At 45.5% G+C, this 22,784-nt stretch overlaps 1 protein-coding gene across 5 annotated transcripts in view; it reads right to left on the reverse strand.

The window, feature by feature from the left end:
• Positions 1 to 22,784, reverse strand: part of MYO9B (myosin IXB) — a 263,036-nt gene that overhangs the window by 146,551 nt on the left and 93,701 nt on the right. For 3 of the 5 annotated variants that reach the window (XM_073559833.1, XM_073559835.1, XM_073559832.1), the window contains exons 9-16: positions 20,589 to 20,705; positions 17,419 to 17,553; positions 17,022 to 17,143; positions 16,765 to 16,906; positions 16,034 to 16,229; positions 13,103 to 13,178; positions 7,689 to 7,802; positions 6,753 to 6,792 (exon numbers count right to left, since the gene is read on the reverse strand). In XM_073559833.1, coding sequence (XP_073415934.1) covers positions 6,753 to 6,792; positions 7,689 to 7,802; positions 13,103 to 13,178; positions 16,034 to 16,229; positions 16,765 to 16,906; positions 17,022 to 17,143; positions 17,419 to 17,553; positions 20,589 to 20,705 — 942 coding nt within the window. Of the gene's footprint in view, positions 1 to 6,752; positions 6,793 to 7,688; positions 7,803 to 9,222; positions 9,313 to 13,102; positions 13,179 to 16,033; positions 16,230 to 16,764; positions 16,907 to 17,021; positions 17,144 to 17,418; positions 17,554 to 20,588; positions 20,706 to 22,784 lie in introns of all 5 variants that reach the window. The other 2 variants (XM_073559834.1, XM_073559836.1) reach the window with 2 other exon arrangements.

Here is a 22,784-nt window from a genome sequence, read left to right on the forward strand (position 1 = left end):
CTGTGTAGGCTACACTAATGGCCTCCCTAATCCAACTGGCAATAGTCCCTTTTGATACTCCATAGCCCTTCCTGGCAACCTGAAAGGATACAAATAGGGACTGGGACCTCCTCCACTGGCTAGTCACTGATATGTACTCTAAGAGGGCTCTTAACGTCTAGTTTATGGAATTTCTCCTCTCCTGGGTATTTTGGATTCTCACAGAAGGAAGGGAGGACAATCTCCTGGCTACGATGGAAATCTGATACAACTTTCTGTAAATAAGCAGGGTCTGTTTTTAGGACAACCCTGTCCTGATAAACCTGGGTATAAGGTGGATTAACTGAGAGGGCCTGCAAGTCACTTACTCTACGGGCCGATGTAAGGGCCACTAAAATAATGGTCTTTAGGGTGAGATATTTTACTGGTAGTTGTTGCACCGGTTCAAATGGCTCTTTCGTGAGAGCTTCTAACACAAGGTTTAAATCCCAGGGAGCTATTTTTGGTAATGGGATTGGTTTAGACCTCTGGCAGGATTTAATGAATCTGGCCACCCACCTGTTTGCTGCTATGTTGCAGTTATATAGAGCGCCTAGTGCTGAAACCTGTACTTTAAGTGTATTTACTGCTAGGCCTAGCTGTAGCCCCGCCTGTAAGAATTCTAAGATGGCCCTGATCGGGGGTTCTTGGTCCAACGGTTTACCTAGGAACTGCAGAAACTTATTCCATGTTCTACCGCATATATGTTGTTACTGGCTTTCTACTTTTCATCAGCGTAGCCACCAACCCAGGGGAGAACCCTCTATTTCTTAAAAGTGACCTCTCAAATTCCACGCCGTCAGATGGAACCCCTTGACTTGCGTGTGGAACACCGGACCCTGAACTAGCAGGTCTCGAATCTATGGTAGTACCCATGGATCTGAGAGGGACATCATCTGCAGTAGTGAGAAGCAGGGCCTTTTTGGCCAGAACAGGGCTATTAGGATCACCCTGGCCTGATCTTCTCTTATTTTCTTCACCACTGCTGGGATTAGAGCTACTGGAGGAAAGGCATAACCCAGTTTGAAATTCCAAGGAATTTGCAATGCGTCCACCGCCCATGGCTCTTCCTTTGGGTTTAGTGAACAGAATCTTTTTACCTGCCTGTTGCTTTTGTTGGCAAAGAGGTCTATTACCGGCTCTCCCTAGAGTTGTACTATTTTTTGGAACACTGAGTGATTTAGTGCCCATTCTCCTTGCCTTAATGTGTTGCGGCTTAGGAAATCGGCTTGTATGTTCTCTACCCCTCTGATGTGTAGGGCCGTTAGAGAGTAGGTATCGTTCTGCTCTGTGAAAAATTTTGTTGGTTTCGTTTATTAAGGAGTGTGACCTTGTTCCCCCCTGGTGGTTGATATATGCCACTGTCACTTTGTTGTCTGACATGATCCGGACATTGCGGCCTTCTAGGCTGGGAATAAATTTTTTTAAGGCTTTGTTTACTGCCCGTAGTTCTTTTAGGTTGGAGGATGCGTTTTGTTCTTGGTGTCCCCAGGGTCCCTGGGCTGCCTCTCCCCTCAGGTGCGCTCCCCACCCGGAGGAACTTGCGTCCGTCAGGATTACATCGGACACTGGTCTGTGCCACAATGTTCCTCCTACTAGGTTTGCCCTGTCTAACCACCATCTGAGAGAGTTTTTGACTTTTAAGGAAAGTTCCAGCCTTCCTTCTAAACGCCCTCTTAGCAATTTCTGTGCTGATAGGATCTCTGCTTTGAAGTTGACGGGTATGAAATTGTGCCCCATCTGACCGCTGGAATACAGGCTGTCAGAGTGCCTAGTAAGGACATCGCCCCTCTCAGGTTCATGTGAGGCAGGTCAATGGCTGTCAAGGTCATATTACTCACCTTTTCCACTTTGGCCTCAGGTAAAAGACAAATTTGTTGTTCCGAGTCCAGGATGAATCCTAAAAATATTTGCCTTTTTAGGGATTGTAGTCTTGACTTTTTGACATTCACCATCCAGCCAAATCTCTGTAGGGTATCTGTTACCCTTTCCAGTTGTTCTGTGCAGTGATGTTCTGAGTTGGCCACTATTAGAAAATCGTCTAAGTAGGGTATTATAATCGTGTTGTGGATTCGGAGGAAGGCTGTCATCTCTGCTACAACCTTCGTAAACACCCTCGGGGCTATGGATATGCCGAATGGAAGGGCTCCGAATTGAAAATGCCTGAGGTTGCCCTGGATGTAGAGAGCTACCCTTAAGTATTTTTGGTACTCTGGATGGATCGGGATGTGGTAGTAGGCATCCTTTTAGGTAGACTACAGCCATAAAACAATTGTGGTGTAAAAGCTTTATGGCCGAAGTCACTGACTCCATTTTGAAGGTCTGGTTTTCTATCCATTGATTGAGGCCTCTGAGGTTTATAATCGTCCTGAATGAATGGTCTGGCTGTTTTATTAGGAAGAGGGGCGAGTAGAAACCCCTTCTCTCCTGTTCGCTTGGAACTTCGGTCAGAACGTGTCTGTCCAGCAGACTTAGGATTTCTGCCTCTAGGGCCAACTGCTCTTCTATCTCATTCCTGACGGGGGTCACCACAAACGATGCTCTCGGCCGTTGAAAAAAGGGAAATTTGAGGCCTGTTTTTATGATGTTTAGAATCCAGGTATTGGAAGATATACTTTCCCATGCTTGATAAAAGAGCATCAGTCTCCCCCCCACTAGGATATCGGCGTCATTGTGGTGATTTCTTTGCGGATGAAGCGGCTCCGCCAAACATGAAACCAGACTCTTTCTTCCTTTTGTCCTCCCCATCTTTTCCAATCCCCCGGAGGACGGCCTCTGTTGAATTTTCCCCTCCGAAAGGGCGGTCTTCTTTGATCTCCAGGAAATCTAGGGAAGCCCTTCTTTCTATCACCCGCTTTTTCAAGGATGTCGTCCAAATTTTTCCCAAATAGAAATGGTCCATCACACGGAAGAGCACAATTTAGCTTTTGACTGTAGATTTCCAGGACAGCCTTTAAGCCATAATGCACGCCTTGCGGCGTTTGATAATCCCGCCGCCCTCGCCGTCAGTCTCATGGAATCGGCAGAGGTGTCGGCCAAAAAAGCGGCTGCTCCATGTAGAAGATACATGTCTCCCAAAATTTTTTCCCTTGAAACTTTAGATGCGAGTTTTTCTTCCAGCTGCTGTAGCCAGATCATTAAGGATCGAGTTGTGCAGGTGCCGGCTATTGCCGGTTTCAGTCCCCCTGCCGCTGCTTCCCATGTATGTCTTAGGTAGGAGTCTGCTTTCTTATCTAGCGGATCTCTTAGTACTCCTGAGTCTTCTAGGGGCAGGGCCGATCTTTTGGATGATCTGGATACTGCTGCATCAATTTTTGGGACCTTGTCCCATATTTCCGTATCTTTAGGCTCAAAGGGATGTCTCCTTTTTGAGGAGGAAGGAAGGCTACCTGATCTTTCAGGCTTCTTCCACTCTCTTTCAATGAGCGCCTGGATTTTCTCATTAACTGGAAAGGTGCGCTTTTTCCTTTCCTGCAACCCCCCGTCTTCTAGGGACTTAGTCGCTTTCTCTTCCTGTAGGCCCATGGTTGTCCTAATGGCCTTAAGGAGCGCATCTGTATCCTCTACCGGAAAACACGGCCTGCCTCCAGTATCACTATCCGAGGAGGAGGAGGAGGACATCTGCTCGGCCTGATATTCAGTCGAGGAGGAGTCTGATGAGGAACTTGGGGAGTCTCTCCTACTTTTTTTCTTTCTTTAATAACATTTTAAGTGAGCCTTCTACCTCGGACATTATGACTAATCTGAGGTTAATTGCCAGGCTCGGCACCTCCTCCACCATAGTTCGCTGAATACAGCTGGCGCAAAGGTCCTTTTGCCAATCTCTCGCTAGGGGGCTCTGGCATATAGCACACTCTATTATTTTTCTTGCTCCCTGCTTTTTTGCCTTTTCCCTAAGGAAAAAATAACACACAAGAAGGACCCTATTAATATAGGTCTAACTTTCACGAAGATCACTCACCACCCACAAAGTCAGGTACCGGACTCGGAGGCTGTATTGGAGCATGTGGTCTGCGCTCTCTCGACCTCGAGGAATCTCTCGATCTGTGGCTCGGGCGGCTACTGCTTTTGCTGCTTGAACGGCTGCCATGCAGAGACGGTGGAGACGGTGAACGCTCCTGCTGTGACCCCATTGTATCACCTGGCCGCCCTGCTCCTCGTCCTCCTTTAAGTAGGTGCATCCGGTGAGCGATCTCTTCCCCTCCCCCCTGCGACCGCCATTCTTCTTACTGCAGCCGGTGCCGCACCAGGCAACATCTTGCCGTCGCGTGTGTGACATCAGCCGGCGCACTCCCAGGGTGCACCGCGCCGCTGACGTCAGATGCACACCTTGAAAAAGACACTTAGAAGTGTCGATACGCGTGGGTTTCTCTCATGGACTCTTAACATCACCACTGACCGCACCGCTGCTATTCAGATGACGGGACGACTGACTGCTTCCCCTAATCACTATTATACGGGGTGACGTATTCAGCTTCTGTAGCCCAGCATGCAGGATGCATTGGGCATCATTGTGTATTTACTATTAACCCCTTTCTTGTGGCATTCAGCCGTTTGGCGTATGGTAATAATCAGGGTTTAACTTTTGCACTGCATGCTCCATATATGGGGGCTACACTGGTTTATAATCTAAGATTGTTGGTTATATGCTAGCAGCATTTATTCAGAGTTATCTGTGCACTTTCAGCATTTGCGGTCTACTGATATATTAAAATCTATTATGTTATATTCTGTCATCTTTTGGAGAGTCCATTTATGATCTTTTGGATGTTTTAAATGTTTTTAAATGTGTGCTGTTTTTTGGCTTGTCATTAATAAAATTTGCTCATAGTTTGTACCTATTGATACTGTGTGGTGATCCTATTTTTTTGCATGATTCTTTTCCTCTTTTTGGTTTCAGACCTGCTTTTCCCGCGCCGGGATGGCCCTGGGTCCATCTTCTTCCATGACAGGCACCGCCGCTGTCAGACTGGGATCCCGTTCCAGGACAGGAACCCAACTGAAGCGGGTGAGAGGTGCTGCCCCTTATATTTCAGTAGGTTCCTGTCCTGGCAGGGCGGATCCCTCTCTCAGGTGTGCTGTCATGGGTGAAGGGAAAATATAGAATAAAGCGTGAGAAGTATCATGAACATCTATAACCAGTGTCAGTTCGTTCAGTCAAAGTGAATTAAACCAACAGGCCTGAAAAAAAATTATATTATATATATATATATATACACTCACTGGCCACTTTATTAGGTACACCATGCTAGTAAGGGGTTGGACCCCCTTTTGCCTTCAGAACTGCCTCAATTCTTTGTGGCAGAGATTCAACAAGGTGCTGGAAGCATTCCTCAGAGATTTTGGACCAAATTGACATGATGGCATCACACAGTTGGCGCAGATTTGTCGGCTGCACATCCCTGATGCGAATCTCCCGTTCCACCACATCCCAAAGATGCTCTATTGGATTGAGATCTGGTGACTGAGGAGGCCATTTGAGTACAGTAAACTCATTGTCATGTTCAAGAAACCAATCTGAGATGATTCGAGCTTTATGACATGGCGCATTATCCTGCTGAAAGTAGCCATCAGATGTTGGGTACATTGTGGTCATAAAGGGATGGACATGGTCAGCAACAATACTCAGGTAGGCTGTGGCGTTGCAACGATGCTCAATTGGTACCAAGGGGCCCAAAGAGTGCCCAGAAAAAATTCCCCACACCATGACACCACCACCACCAGCCTGAACCGTTGATACAAGGCAGGATGGATCCATGCTTTCATGTTGTTTACGCCAAATTCTGACCCTACCATCCGAATGTCGCAGCAGAAATCGAGACTCATCAGACCAGGCAACGTTTTTCCAATCTTCTACTGTCCAATTTCGATGAGCTTGTGCAAATTGTAGCCTCAGTTTCCTGTTCTTAGCTGAGAGGAGTGGTACCCAGTGTGGTCTTCTGCTGCTGTAGCCCATCTGCCTCAAAGTTCGACGCACTGTGCGTTCAGAGATGCTCTTCTGCCTACCTTGGTTGTAACGGGTGGCAATTTGAGTCACTGTTGCCTTTCTATCAGCTCGAACCAGTCTGCCCATTCTCCTCTGACCTCTGGCATCAACATGGCATTTCCGGCCACAGAACTGCCGCTCACTGGATTTTTTTTCTTTTTCGGACCATTCTCTGTAAACCCTAGAGATGGTTGTGCGTGAAAATCCCAGTAGATCAGCAGTTTCTGAAATTCTCAGACCAGCCCTTCTGGCACCAACAATCATGCCACGTTCAAAGGCACTCAAATCACCTTTCTTCCCCATACTGATGCTCGGTTTGAACTGCAGGAGATTGTCTTGACCATGTCTACATGCCTAAATGCACTGAGTTGCCGCCATGTGATTGGCTGATTAGAAATTAAGTCTTAACACACAGTTGGACAGGTGTACCTAATAAAGTGGCCAGTGAGTGTATATATATAATGTTTTTTCTACCCTCTAATAATGCTAACAGTGATTTGACCATAAGTCAAGAGTGAAGGGGAGAAGATGGGGAGCTTTAAGTGGAGAGAGTCCAGGGCCATTTCTACAAGAAAGGAACTTCCCTAGATACTTCTGATTGCACGACAATGCAAATTAAAACTTGTTTTCCTCAGTTATGCAATTATTATGACCATAAACCTAAGGATGCTTAAAGTGCTCACATTTTGAGGCACCAAAACTGCTGACAGTGTTCCTATAGTGAATTAGAAGGGTGTCTGCCGATTACCTTTGGGATGAGCTGCTTCTGCCGTGCACCTCTACTTTTCCTGTAGAAATAACAGTTCAACAAAATGAGAACCCTTTTGTACCCCCTTAATACTAGACATTCTGTTAGTGCACCCAGCCAGCACAACCAGTTAGTTTACTTTTAGTCAGGCATGGTTATAAGATAACTGCACACCTTGCAAGAGTTCAGAATATGCAACACCGTTCAATACCTAAGCCCATGGGATACCCTGAGAAAGGAACCCAAACAATCCGCAAGAGCTCCAAAAATCCTTCAGCAAAAATCACAACAGACAGACTATTGAAGTTCTCATTTAGATATACGTGCCTCAAGGGAGAAAGTGAAATCTCAACCAGATCAGGTAGGATTTTATTTTACTTATAGTTATTAATACGTCATTTTCTCCTGGGTTTGCCCCCAAAGTCATCTAGATTTGTCTGCATATTTATCAAGCCATTGCAAACTTTTACCTTCAGTAGTAATTTTTGCACTAAGGTTTTGGTTAAGGTTATGTATAAAGTTACAACAGCCCATTGAGTAACTTTGCCCAAATCCCATCTTCCATTTTTCCCATCTTCTTGACCAACCATCTGTAATAAGAACCATGGAAAGGTGTGCACCATCTCTTTAGCTTTGCCATAACTCAAAAGCCAAATTAGTGTACGGAAAATGTATTAGTAACAAGCAAACTTACCTGTAGCTTTACGAAGATGCATGTAAATTCCACTTGCCAAAAACCAACAAAGTGCGAGGCAAAATGGTATCAACATAAAAGATACTTTGGCTTTCAGTTCTGTTACACAATTCTCAACACATGCCAGCATTTCACAGCAATGCACAGCTTACACACGGCACGTTCTAAGCTTTTGCACACAAGGCCAAATTTTGTGCTTTGTCCTCTGTAGTCCGGTGACTAAGAGTCCTGTGCACACTCACTGTAAGTGAAGGCGAGAGTGTCTGCGTAGGGACAGGGTGCGCAGCAGGTTGGCTGGGTCATCTCCCTGCCAGGAAAGTCCCTTAATACTGTTCATCAACTGAGAGTGCCGCTCACTGCCAGTGACAGGGGAGAGGAGAGAGATTACAGATGAGAGGGCTTTTACATTGTTATGCCACATGGTCATCAAGCATTGTATGGAAAACACACAGACTGTAGGAGAAAAGTATTGGCCACACCACTTAATCAATGAATTCAGGTACCGTCCAATCCCATTACCACACGTGTAGAATATCCAGGCTGCCTTTACAGACTTGTGTGAAAAATTGGCTTGTCCCTAATAGCTCCCAGGTGTGCACTAGGACATCACTATTATAACAAGTCAGTTCCGGAAGGTTCTTCCCTGCCGAATAGTCCACAATCAACCATGAGTGCCATTATCGAAAGGTGGAAGCATTTAGGGACCACAGCGACTCAGTCACAAAGTGGCAGACCTCAAAGATACAGAGCTGGGTAAACCAGTGCTGAGGCACAAAGTGCAAATATTCTACTAACTCAATAACTGCAAATTGTTTGATTCCAACACTATGCCCCTCACTTACCGCAAGTGTACTTTATCCAAAAGTAATCCTGTAGTAAATTAACCGAAAACTCCATAAAAAAAAGTAATTCAAGAAAAAAAGATACTAATATCTTCTGATAACTGAGCTAAGAAACAAATCAGTAAAGTTCTCTGTTATGTTGATGCCTAAAGACTTGTTAGCAGATAAACGGCAGAATCCTTCACCCATGTGGTAATAAGAAATGCCCAACACTCAGCTGACAGTGTAGCCATAGGTTAGTAGGTGGCGTGGGTACATTTCATGCGGTGTGACGCAGTGTTAAATTGCCTATATTCTTTCATGCACCTCACATTCCCCAAAGAAGTCTTAGCACCCCAAAGCACAGCTTTTAGGTGTTCTAGTGGCACTATTAGGATATGTGCACACAATGTCTTTTAGACGCCAGCGTAACCACTGGATTCGCCAGAGGAAACCGCTTCAGGACATGTCGCTGTCTTTTCTCCTGAAGCGTCCTTTACTGGCGTCTTTTCACCTGCATTTTTCTTTTTTGTAACCATTGAGCAGCTTTCAGTCACCTGAGAAATGGTCAATCACTTTCTTTAGCTGCTTAACATCTGCCAAAGCCTTCAACTGATTTAAGAAGCTCAGAAATACTGAGCATGTGCACTACAAGTTGTATTCAATTTAAATTCATAAATTCATTATTGTTTTACATTTAAGAGCTTTTTTTTTTTTTTATAGAAGGAATCAGCCTGAAAAATGTTATGTGCACATACCCTTAAGGCTCCTTGCAACTACAACAACCTATTGCTGAAATTATTTTTTTACTACTGCTACTCAATAGCAGTTTCTTTAAATTAAAGCAGGAATCCATTACACTAAACAGTGCTTTTTTGATTAATGTTGGATCCAGCATGCTTCTAGACTCCTTTGGGGGGACACACAATAACTGCGTGCCAACAACAGCACTTACTTCTTGTTTTCATATACACTTATGAAGTCTTCAAATACATCAATATCATAATCCAAGGCACAATCAAAGGAGAAATCGAGGCGAGAGCAGCTGAAGTGGAGTACAGGTGATCCCCAGTAAGACGTGGAACAATAGATCTGTATGCCCTACCCTTACATTCGAACATAATGGCCTCGAATCATGAAATATTTTATTGCTTAAATTAGGTAATGCAGCCAAGCGCAACCCTGGTCTTTAAGAATAACACATATAAATAACTTTATGCTTTTAGGCTATGTGCACACGCTGCGGTTCCGCTGCGGTTTTGGCCCTGCGGGAACTGCAGCAGTTCCGCAGACATGGTACAGTACCATGTAACCCTATGGGTTTTCAAAACCGCAGTGCTCACGCTGTGGTTTTTTCCGCACGGTTTGGCTGCGGTTTTTTTCCGCAGCATGTCAATTGTTTCTGCGGATTCCGCTGCGGTTTCACACCTTTAACATAGTAGAGGTGTGAAACCGCAGGTCACTTTCCCTGCGGTTCCGCGGGAAAAAACCTGCCATTGCTATCATTAAAGACTTGTGACTTGTCAGAGCGGCACAGAAAGAACCAGTGTGTTACTGGGAAGTTACAGGGAATGTATTATTCCTGCAAGTACCCAATTTAGTTGTTAACACCGCAAGTAAAGAACATTAAACATTCACTTAAATACTCATTTTAGAAATAAAATGTGAACCTATATATTGTGTCTGCAGGGTGAGACTATTGTGTAAAAGGTTATGGCTCCACAGCAAATTTGGCTACAACACACCAAATGGCCAAAGATCAAACTATTGTTACATCACAGCATAAAGCAAATGAATAGCAAGTCACGAAAGAAGAAAAAAAATAGGTATTAGACCTACCGGTAATGATGTTTCCAGGAGTCCATCCTGACAGCACCATGGAGGACGTCCTCCTCCTCCTAACAGGGACAGGAAAGCACACGAGAGGTTAAAAGGCCCCCGTCCCACCCCTTTCCCTCAGTGATTTAACAAGTACCACAGCGTGGATAATGCCATAACTCTTTTAATGATACCATCATATTACATCATATGACATAACATAACATAATAGGGAGGGAACTACCCGTGCTGTCAGGATGGACTCCTGGAAACATCATTACCGGTAGGTCTAATACCTATTTTCCAGGACGTCCACCTGACAGCACCATGGAGAGTACCAAAGCACCTCCTCAGGGTGGGCTCACCGCCTGGAGAACTTTTCTCCCAAATGCGGTATGTTGGCCTGATAGCACGTCAAGTTTGTAGTGCTTGCAAAATGCATTCAGGCTGGCCCAAGTTGCCGCTCTACAAATGTGCTCGACTGAGGCGCCTGCGCGTTCAGCCCAGGAGGCTGAAACTACCCTAGTAGAGAGTGGGCCCTTAAGGTATCTGGTGGGCTGGCGACTTCCGACTGGTAGGCGTCTGAAATTACTGAGGTGATCCATCTTGCGATGGATGCCTTAGAGGCTTTTCTCCCCCTATTTTTACCCCCGAAGAGGATAAACAGGTTTGAGTCAATACGCCAGTCATTGGTGGCCTCTAGATAGCTTATAACTGCCTGTCTTACGTCTAGGGAGTGGAGACGCTGTTCTTTCTCATTGCGGGGATTGCTGCAGAAGGATGGTAGCACTATCTCCTGATTTATATTCTGGCAAGAGGCTACCTTGGGGATAAATGCCGGATCTAGTCTTAAGGTTATATGATCATCTCTGATCTGGAGATATGGATCTTTGGTGGACAGGGCCTGGATCTCCCCTATTCTTTTGGCCGTAGTAATGGCTACCAGGAAAGCAGTCTTCCGAGAGAGAGTTGAAATGGTCATTCTTTCACTAGGCGTGTAGGGGTCCCTACATAAGGATCTGAGTACCAGGCTGAGGTCCCAGGGTGGGGTGAGCTGCCTAATTGTGGGTCGAAGACGCTGCGTGGCCTTTATGAATCTTACCACCCAAGGATGGGAGGCTAAAGGGTAGTCGAAGAAGGCGTTCAAACCCGAAATCTGGACCTTTAACGTGCTGGGTTTAAGGCCTTTATTATATCCCGACTGTAGGAAGTCTAGGACACTGCCGAGAGGTCGGACCTGCCACCTTCCAGGCAGAATCTCTTCCATATTTTCCTGTAGATTGCAGATGTTACCGGTTTCCTGCTGGCCAGTAGAGTGGATATGACCTGCTCGGATAAGCCCTTTGCTCTCAGGATGTCCCTTTCAGGATGCATGCCGAGAGGTGTAGCCTTGCTGGGTCTGGATGGCGAATCGGACCCTGGTGGATAACGTCTCCCATCAGGGGTAGCTCGACTGGGTTTCCTACTGCCATGGCTCCTAGCAGCGGAAACCAGTTTCTCTTTGGCCAGTATGGCACTATTAATATCACCAACGCGCGGTCCTCGCGGATCTTCCTGAGTACCGCCGGTATCAGCGCCAGTGGTGGGAATGCATACAAGAGGGGTTCCCTCCAGGCCTGGCTCAGGGCATCCACTCCGTCCGGGTGGTCTGCCGGGTTCAAGGAGTAGAATCTGGCGACCTTTGAGTTCTTCCGGTTTGCAAACAGGTCTATACTGGGGGTCCCCCAACGCTGACATAGCTGATGGAAGATTTCTTCGTTTAGGTCCCACTCTGTCGGGCTGACCTGCTGTCTGCTTAGATAGTCTACTACGTTCTGAGAACCCTCCAGGTGGATTGCCGTTATGGAGAGGACCACCTCTTCTGCCCAGGCGAATATTCGTCCTACAAGTGCCTGAAGTGGTCAATGTCTCGGACCTCCCTGGTGCTTCAGGAATGAGATTGCCGTTGTGTTGTCGGACAATATCTGGACATGTCGATTTCTCACTACCGACCGGTTCTGACGCAGGGCTTCCCAGACCGCATAGAGCTCCCTGAAGTTGGAGGATCTGTTTCTGATGCTGACCGGCCATCTTCCCTGGAAAATTCTCCCTTCTACGTGGGCTCCCCATCCCCACGTACTGGCGTCTGTGGTGATTATCACGTACGGCGAGGTTGTCCATAGTACGCCCACCTGTAAGTTCTGGGGCTGTATCCACCACCGTAGCTGCTAGCGTGCGGTGAGCCCGCTGACATGCGCTAAGCCTGCTGGCGTGCTGATTTCCAGTCGGCGCGTGACGTCATCGTCGCGCCGCGGGTCCTCCGGCGATGACTGAGATTGCGCCGGCCACTTCCGCTTCCTGCCCAGCTCTGAAACCCCGCCCGCCGGGCGTCCTGCAATGGCGGCGCCCACCCTGCTTTCTGCGGGGACCCGGCTTCTAGCTGCCCCTGCAGCGTGGCCCGGGTTCTCTGTCGCCGGCGCCCACACCGCCCGCTGGGTGCTGGGACCCGGCTTACCGCGGCACTGCGGTCCGGCCTGGAGCCAAGAGCCTCCCACCGGGAGGAGCGGCTCCCTCCAGGAGCAACGTCCTGCTCCTGGCTTTGGGGCAGAGGGACTCCCCACAGGGAAGTGTCGGCCCTGGGCATCCTGACAGGGGGAAGGATTGGACTGGCCGCCCGATCCCCCTGCGCCCTCCGGTAAGCTTCCTGCTCTTCCTCTCGTATGTCCCTCCATGCAGGGACAGGAAAGACACTGAGGGAAAGGGGTGGGACGGGGCCTTTTAACCTCTCGTGTGCTTTCCTGTCCCTGTAAGGAGGAGGACGACGTCCTCCATGGTGCTGTCAGGTGGACGTCCTGGAAAATTCTAAATTTTTTTTTTATTTTTGGCAGCTTGCGGATCGGTTTCGCTCACATTACACTGTAATGTAGCAGCGGTATAGCACAACCTTTGGACACATGAGGCATGCCATGACGGTAGTCGCTCCCCTAGTCTTCTGCAATGTAAAAAAGGTTTTCTGGTTACTCTATATGGCTACTTACCGGTATACTTTCTCGGGTGAGGCATTGGACTTCTGCAGCTCCACCAAAGGCACTCGCTGGCCTTTCCTAACTACTCCTAAAATAAGGAAAACAAAAAGTTTGCCACGTTTCACACTATATTTTACATCAGTATTGTAAGTGAACCCCAGGACTGAAAAACAAACAACCTCTAGTAAAAACATTTCAACCTCTCATGCGCCCACTAATAGATTTGAGTTCCAATACTGATGCAAGCGACTTATGTGAATGAGGCCTTGCACAGCATCTTGCAGATTTTTTTTTGATGGTTTATTTTTTCCAGTTGGATTACCAATAGCATAATCTTGCAACATGTTAAAACGCATGAAAGCATCCCTTAAGGTAGGTAGTGACATAAAAGCACAGCAGTAGTCGGTCTTAAGCTAATACACAAGAAAGATATCACAATACAAAAAGTTAATTCTTTAAAGGGTCATTCCCACAATATCAGTCACAGCTAAGTGGCTCAAATTCCTAACAGAAATATAGTTATCTAATCCATTCAATTTCCAAAAGTTCTCTGTATATCGCTCCCTTAATTCCCGCATGTCACAGACTTTTACTGACCTGGTTTCCAATGAAAACATCCTGTAGCTTTTTCAAGACAGATCGCACATACTCAGTACATAATGACTATTCTTTTATAGCAAGGATCCTGTTCCTACTGTGTAGTGAAATGGCACATGCATGATTGCACCATCCTCCGTACCCAGGGTAGATACGGGCACTGTGTGCCTATTGCTGCCAAAGGAGGAAACAGCGATCCTCCTCTCCAACTTCTGCACTTGGTTGTGTAATAGATAAAGCAAATGAACAGCAGAAGAACCAGCCACCAAACCATCAATGGTTTTCTTCACTAAAAAGCATGAATATTTATGCCGATATTTGTTATAATGGACGCCTTCTACATATACATGCAACTAGGCTTTACAGTGGTCACCCGGTCAGCGCTGAAGGATCGCTCACTTCATCCTGAGCAGTGAGACAACGACATGGCGGCGCAAGTGCTAGTGACTATCTGATGCCATGGTTGGGTTACCTTAGAGAGAGTATATGGCTATGTGCACACGCTGCAGTTTTTGCTGCGGATCCGCTGCGGATTTGGCCACTGCGGATCCGTAGCAGTTCCGCAGACATGGTGCAGTACAATGTAAGTCTATGTGATTTACATTCTGCTGTGCACATGCTGTGGATTTTCAACTGCGGAAAAGCTGCGGTTTTGAATCCGCAGAAAGAATTGACATGTCAATTCTTTCTGTGGATTCCGCTGCGGTTTGCCACCTATTCCATTGTCCAGGTGGCAAACTGCAGGGGAAAACCGCAGGCCAATCCGCAGGTAAAACCACAGGTCATTTTACCTGCGGTTTTACCTGCGGATCCGCAGATACAAATCTGCGGGTGAATCCACAGCGTGTGCACATAGCCTTAGACTACAAGGAGGTTGAAGAAAAAAACCTTTAACGCAACAAAAGCCATCAAATTTGTATAGTTAGGCGCCGAGTGACACTTTTGTGCTTCAGAATCTGTGTGGGTCAGTCACTTTTAAGCCCTCCAATATGGATTGGTTCAGCAGACATTCTGTGTATGAGGGCCCTGACAGATGATTGCTGGGGAAGGTAAGGATCTGGCATGTTTGATTTCAGACTGCCAAACCTTTTCATCTCCCAGAGTTAAGCTGCTGACAGAGGTTTCTGGCAGTGGCTCTTGGCAGAGTAGTGCTCCTGTGTACGGGAGAGCCGGCAGAGATTGCCGTCAACCATCGTTTGTCCGACAGCCAACTAAGGTGTATGCATAGCATAAGAAGGGCTACATCTCGTTGCATTTAATGCCATTTTTTTACCATTTTTTAACCCCTTCAAAGTGGCCAATTTCCATTTTCATGTTTTCCTCAGAGTCTTCCCAGAGCCATAACTTTATTTATCTGTCCAGATAGATGCCCGAGGGTTTGCTTTTTGCAGGACAACTTGTACTTTTGAATGGCAACATTCATAATGACAAACGCAGAAATCTTCAACAGACCCCCTGCTGTCATAGTGACACATCAGCGACCCGCGATCACGTCATGGGCACACCGGTGGGCGCATAGAATGCAGCATTTAACATTCTAGGCCTTCACTTCATTCTACCTGCGATTTTTAGAGGCAGGTCCTGCTGTAACAAGCAATCATTACCTACCAAATATTGGGCATGCTAAAGGCAGATGTTGTGAAGGGTGCAGGGATTGCATCTGGCCGAGTCTGGCATGGGGTGTATGTATCATGGAGTTGAATGACCTCGGTGATGTGAAACCTGGAAAGCAGGCCTCAGCCAAATAGTGCTAAGAGGTCAGATTAATGGGGCAGAATGGGTCCAGGTTTCAGAAACAGCTGGTAGAGATAGGTTGGAACATTCATTCCCATCCTCCAATCGGACAGGTGCAGTGGGTTTAAAATGGCAGCTGTGCTGCTCACAAGTGTCTGGGTGTAGAAGAGGACACACCTCTGGAAATGGTCTCTGTGAGATGTGGTAAGACCTATTGGTGTTGGTCTCTGACAGGACCTGAGAGATTGAGACTGGACTGTACTGTGAAGCAGGTGAACCCATACTATTACATCAACTGACCATTTCCTTCTATTTTACTCTGTCATTGACCGGAAGGAAAAACTGCTTTGTTTTTTCCCCATTATTGGATGAAAGTTTATGAAGTTGAATAAACTTTTCTTTTTGAGCCAAGAAACTGCATGCCTTCTGCTAAAGAGCGTATTAAAGATCTGCAAGGTTTTTCCACTCCCATCATTTAATTAAAGCCTCTCTAATTATACCACTTAATTGAACTGCAAAAATATTAGCACTTGTTTGCTGTAAATGTGAAACCTCAACTCTCAGACCGCCATCCGTAAAGCAATACTATATTGCAGGAAAGGAGTAGCGCACCTGCTGTCTTCTCTGCATGCTGCCTTGCAGCTTCGTTCAGTACCGCCATGGATTTAATCGCTGCCCGCAGCACAGCCCATCGGAAGACAGACACTGGATCCATGCCGATGAGTTCACGAATGTATGCACTGTCACTGCTCCGTAGGAGAGCCACAATATCAGGTCTCATGTAGTCTGTATTCTTTTCTCGAAAGTCCTGCAAAAAAAAAAAAAAATTCCTTTCTATAAATGCAATCATTATAACCCGAGATGATCACTAGCACAATGTATTTATGGTGATAAGCCAATTATGTCTTAAAGAGGTTGTCTGCTATCGGGAAACGCTGTCCACTAGGCTAAGATAGGTTAGTTATATAAACCTTTATTTACTTACCCTCCCAGGGTCCGGCATTGTGTCTCCATCGCTGTCCTCGTCTCAGTTGTTTGGCTGCAGTGGCAATGTCACATTGACAGCACTGCCACCAATCACTGAGATCATCGTCTGTTGATGACATCAACCGCTCAGTAATTGGCTACATCGCTGTTGATGCAATGTCACAAATGCAGCCAAAAAACAGAGAGGGTGGCAGCGGGGACACAATGCTGGAAACAGATCGTAAGTAAAGCAGTTTTTTTTTTTTTAAACCTGCTTGAGCCTGGTGGATAAAGTTTGCAGAAAGCAGACAATCCTTTTAAGTGAGAACACAACTCCATCTATAAATCTACTCACACACGATGTGCAATGCACCAACCTTGATATGATACTTCACTTTGCCTGCAAAGTGACGAATTACGAATGCAGGCTCCATGACCGGTGTCCCAACAAAGTACTTATTGTCCTCATGCTGCTGTTTGAACTTGGCCAACAAAGTCCGGGAAGTGGCATGGGGAAAACTTAAAGAAAAATGCACAAAAGTAACCTAATTACTGTAAAGTTGATATTACTGGCTCACAATTTATGCAAGGTGCAAATGTTTCCTTTGTTTCATAAGGGTCAAACTATACATACTTGCTTTCCTCATCCAATAAATAGAAAAGGCCAGTTGGTTTCTTGCTGATCAAGTGGATACAACCCACATTATCGGTGTAGTCTATGTTGTGCCAACTAATTCCTTCACCTTTATATTCCTCCTGCAATACAATCAAATCATTTTGGTTTTTTTCAGTACATGTCAGAGCTGGGATTATCGTTAATAAAACACTTCAATCCTAGGAATTAGTATTCATAGAGGCGCACAGAGCGCATCTACAGAACTGAGTGCAGAAGAAGGTAAAACACCAGGAATAAAGTCATAATATAAAGTGTTACATTGTTGGCCAAAATCTTTATTTTAACAGCGAAAATAATTCAGGGATACGTTAATCACACAAGCAATAATAGGGAAAATACTGTCTGTGTGTCTCACCTGTTCTAGCTTGAAGATGTGTTGATTGAAGTAATACTGGAGCTGTTCATTGGCATAATTAATGCAAAATTGTTCAAAACTATTGGTTTCAAAGTCCTCAAATCCAAAGATATCAAGAACGCCAATGGAAAGACACTGAAAAAAAAAAAAAAAAAAACAAGTCATGTATAGGATTACTAAAGACGGCTACTATATTAAAGAACAGTTTTTGCCATGTAATCTATCAGTAAGTATGAGACCCTGATTCCATCAATGTATCACTTCGTATACTTAGTGCAGCAGTTCTAACAGAATCCGTTTTCTCTGCTGTAGATTCAGCAGAGCTTAGATGTAGAGCTGTGTATAGCCATCTTTCTGTGTACAGTGTATAAGGACAGAACTGCTAATGACGGTTGGCTGGACGAGGATGCATGGGGTCAGTTGTCCTGTAGTGATAAACTTCTGCTGATAAAACCCTGATTGTGTTGAAACAGCAAAACACAGCTAAATAAGTGTCACATCACTTTAATCAAGGCCTCTGCTCTTACATTTTTGTGCTCTTAGATTACATAGCAAAAAACTACTGACAGATTCCCTTTAAACTATATATGCACATATAAAAACTTAGAGACAAGTGTATGGTATTACTAAACAAACTTTATTTTAGCAAAATGTTTAAGCATTCTGTTCCATTTTAACTCCTTCAGCCCCCAAAGCCTGTTTTCACCTTCATGACCAGGCCAAATTTTGCAACTCTGACCAGTGACACTTTATGAGGTAATAACTCTGGAACGCTTCAACGGATCCTACTGATTCTGCGACTGTTTTTTGTGACATATTTCTTCAATAGGACTTCTGTTTTTTTCACAAATGAACGTAATTTGGCAAAAATTTAGCAATTTTTAAACTTTTAATTTTATGCCCTTAAATCAGAGTTATGTCACACAAAATAGTTAATAAATCCATTCACTCATGCGGCAGCAGAGTTACTCTGGACTCCATCTGGCCTCTGCTCGGTGGTGTCCTTGACAAAAGTGCCCAAAACTGTGACCAACCGCACTTTTACGCAAAATTGATAAGGCAGCTTTATTTTTCAGGTCAGTACGATTACAGCGATACCACATTTCTATAATTTTTTCTTAATTTTTTGGCATTTTTACACAAAAAACAATTTTAAAGAAAAATTATTTTTTCATCATTTTATTCTGAGAGCTATAACTTTTTTTTTTTATTTCCACTGACGGAGCTGTATGGCGGTTTGTTTTTTGCGGGACAAGATGATGTTTTCAGCGATAACATTTTTAGTTACATTCATCTTTTAGATAGCGTTTTATTCCACTTTTTGTTCAGCGGTATGATAAAGCATTGTTTTTTTGCCTAGGTTTGCTTTTTTGGGTGTGTTCACTAAAGGAGTTAACTAACGGGACAGTTATTTAGGTTTTTCATAAAAATATGTATTTATGGGTACAATATATACTTTAATATTTTTACAATTTTTTTTAATTTGTCCCACTACCCGACTTTTACTCTTTGCAGTCTACTTCTAAAGCATAGGAATACAGACTGTCAGCACTGCACTGACAGACAAACTTGCTACACTATGCTGTGAGCATGACCTAGCAGTTTGGAAGATCTGGTGACCCGGATGTAATCATGACGACATCGGGTCACCATGGCAACGATAGGCCCCACGCAATGATGTCATGAGGGCGCCGATGAGAGTGCAGAGGGGGCTCCTGCTTGCCTGCTAAATACCGCGAGTATTTAGGGGGTTAAAATGCCGGGAGTGGTGTGGACACCGTTCCTGCACTGAATGCCAGGTGTCAGCTGTCAGAATCAGATGACACCTGGAGGCGATTGCACACGCACAGATTCTGTACGCATAAAATCGCCATAACGTATCCACACGTCATAGGTCGGTAAGTACCAGCCAAACATGACGTACTGATAGGTCCAATGTTGGGCAGGGGTTAAGCCAAAAGTGGAGTAAAAAAAAAAAAAATGGTGTTAAAAAAAATATTTTAGGCATTTTAAATCATTTTTGAAAAGTGTGTAGAAAAACAGGCAAAAAATGTGTTACAATCACTAATTAGGTTTTAAATATTGGTGTAAATGTAAGTGGTCCATGATGAAATAAGAAAAGTGCCTAATAGCAAGCTGGATTGAGCCAAGCCCTTTACTGTTGGTTGGGTGAATTGGGGTGTCTGTCCTTGTGGGGTGCACTTGTATAGTGCTGGACTGCCTGTCTGATCTAATAGTATGGGCATCATCAAGAGGCAGTAAGCCAGCTCGGTGCATCACACCTGACTGACGCCCTATGTGAGCCTCATCTGGGTGCACGTTTAATACTACACAGCCAACCCCTCCAAGAATTGGCAGGTTTGTGAGTAGTTGTTTCATCAGTATTATGCACCTGTGCTACCCCCAACCTTTAACATGGGGGTCTCCTGTATACTGCTGACCTGGTATTGGTAAGGCTGTATCTTTTTCTGGAATAGCAAGCTGGATGAAATCTATCCCATCTCATACGGCAGTCTAATAATTTTGCTGCAAAGCAAGCAAATTTCACCTTCCCATAAATTGATTCATCCTCCTACACAAATGAGGAGTCTCCATTAATATTTGCTTTGGAACCTGCAAACATAATTACTCATATCCCCAATAGATTAAATATATGCAACAAAAGGTAAATAACCAACGCCTATGAAACACCCATGGCCATCTGCATGAAAAACAAATGAAGAAAGAAGACGTTGGTGGTGCTCGTTTTTGTTTTTTTTCCCATGGACCAGTTAGAATACAAAGAAATGATTTGATTTCTCCATAGACTTAGTAGAAGAAATGTGTTTCTCTGTGCCAGACTCATGTGACTAGCTGTTATGAAGGTTGGCTCCTTCCCTTGCCAGTCTGTGCCACCACACACAAACACTATCATTAGCGAGTCTGAAATAGAGCAGTTCGGCCCAATTTCCTGTAGGAGGGGTATGGAAAAAGGAAATCTATGCTAGAAAGTGTTGTGAAAAATTACATGACATAATCGAACTTAAACAGAACTTTAAATGAAGAGAATCAATACAGGATAAATGGGATTTACAACAAAGTGGCGCCATGGTAAAAACAGTAAAAAAACCAAAACCTAAAAATGTCTACAAAAATGTGTTGAAGAGTAAATAAAAAGCAGAAATCCTCACAGTGACGGATTCTTCCACATCTTTTTTATTGAGTAGCGCATGGTTAATTCGGAGAACTATCCAGTCAAACAGTGCACTGTACAGAGACTTCGCCATTGAGTCACGAGCCGTTACAGCCTGCAAAAGAGTGACAAGATCAAAATACCAAAAAAATACCTTCCTAAATGGAAACTTTGCTTAACAGAACAATAAGTAGATGATTTGTTGCCATTTTATATACTAAAATAGGAATATAAAGAAGTTCAGTTACATATTCTCATCCATAGAATACCCGATCCCAGTCACGGCTGCAGGCCGCAGATACATGCAGGTGTATGTTATGTGGTGTAATGACCACTGTGTCCACGAGGGGGCGCTGTGTGGATGTCCCAAGAGTGTGAGTGGTTGAAGAGCCATTATGTATCTCAAGGTGGGTGACCTTGAGATAGAGACATATGTATGTTTATGAATGCTATTGTAAAGTATATATGTCTGTGTGAAGGACCTGTGGTGAGGTCATAGTCATGTGACCCGGTGGGCGTGGCTATGGACCATATAATGTGGCCAGGTTAGGTCACATAGAGTGAATGCTGGGACCTGATTGGTCCAGTTTGGAAGGTCCCGTGAGGAGAAGGATCTCCTCACTAACAGCAGCCTGTGGAGCGGCTGTGTGTGTAATGGCGGCCAGTATCTGAGAGTCCCTGAGGAGTGAGTGGACTTCTGCGGCCTGGAGAAACAGCCATATGGGAACCCTGACGTGGGTGAGATAACCCTGGGGCTAAATAGCCTGTATAATGGACGCTCTCCTGTAATGCTGTGTATATTGCTGCTGGAGGTTTATGAAGGATGAATAAACCTCATAGACTATGATTTGTTGGAAAATCCTGTGCCGGATGTGTTTTTCGATCGCTGCAAGCGAGAACCCCTTACTTACATGACAGCGCTACCTCACATATGGTGGAGAAAGCAAAGGGCAATATTGTAGCCTTGTTGCTAGGGGCAACGGAAAAGGACTGCAGATTCGGTTGCTGGGGGCAACGCTGAGCCAGGAGGGCTGACGGTCTTAAAGCCATGTGATGTGCTGACAGGAGTCAGTGGCAAAGACTTATAGGATACCTCTGCGGTAGAGAGGTCCGAGAACCTGCGCGGCCAGCAGGTGCCGGTCGGGAAAGAAGGAAAAAAAAAAAAAAGGTGTTTTACTGACCTGGGTCAGTGGTAAAGACTGTGTTCCTGAAGGGTTCAGTGAGCAAGGTCCTGGAGGGTCAGTGTTGGGAAGAGCCCTGAAGCACATGCTATGATCTTGGACCTGGTGAGGCGTGTGTTGGGCAGTCTCAGGTGGAGACGGATGTCCTGAAGAGCACCTGCTGAGCCCCTGGACCTGGTGAGGCCGGTGTGTTGGGAGACCCTGGGAGGAGGGCTGCTCCCTGAATAGCACCCGGTGCGCCCTGTGTGGTGGACGGTCTCAGACGGAGACGGTACGTCCTGAGTGGCACACGAACAGGACACGTGAGAGACTGTGCATGTGTTTTTTTTTTCTTTTTTCTCTTTCCTCGTTTTCTCTGCAAAAACCTGAAAGTGCTTGCTGTGGCTCAGTGGGGTCACGAAGGTCTCGCAGCACAGGGACCTGGTGTTTTCTTTAAGGGATCTGCCCTGGGAGCATTGGTAGCAGACGCTGTCTGTCTACGCCATCTTGCTGCAGCTTTATGGCATGTGACTAAGCGGATACAGTAGTTGTGGCTTTACACAACTATTAAGGGTGAGTACCCTGTATTATTGCTGCATAACCCATTATACCTGCACTGGTAAGGCCCTATGGGTGCACTTTTGTGGCTTTTTTTATCTTTGAGGGTGACAAGCGGCTTCCAGTAACCCGGCGGGGTTACGAAGGTGACAAGCGGCTTCCGGTGGATCGGCGGGTCCACGAAGATGGCGCAGCAGGAGCTGCAGTGACACCAGCCGCTGTGTGTGTGTGAACAGCAGCCGGAGGTGCCGGTGATCAGTGACAGCAGGAGCTGTGGTGGTGCCAGCAAAGACTTGTGTGGTATCGTTAAAAGACAAACTGTACTGTGTGAACTGTGGCCTAAGAGGTTCTGCAGGACGGACATGGGGAAATCCCAAAAGGGGGCGGTGACCCAAAAGGGGGCGGTGACCCAAATTGGAGTGGTGACCCAAAAAGGGGTGGAGTCCCAAAAGGGGGCGGTGACCCAAGTTGGAGTG

Source organism: Dendrobates tinctorius, unplaced genomic scaffold (genome assembly GCF_039654945.1).
Source record: "Dendrobates tinctorius isolate UK_male_01 unplaced genomic scaffold, ASM3965494v1 ptg000276l, whole genome shotgun sequence".
In the NCBI taxonomy this organism is placed as follows: Eukaryota; Metazoa; Chordata; class Amphibia; order Anura; family Dendrobatidae; genus Dendrobates; species Dendrobates tinctorius.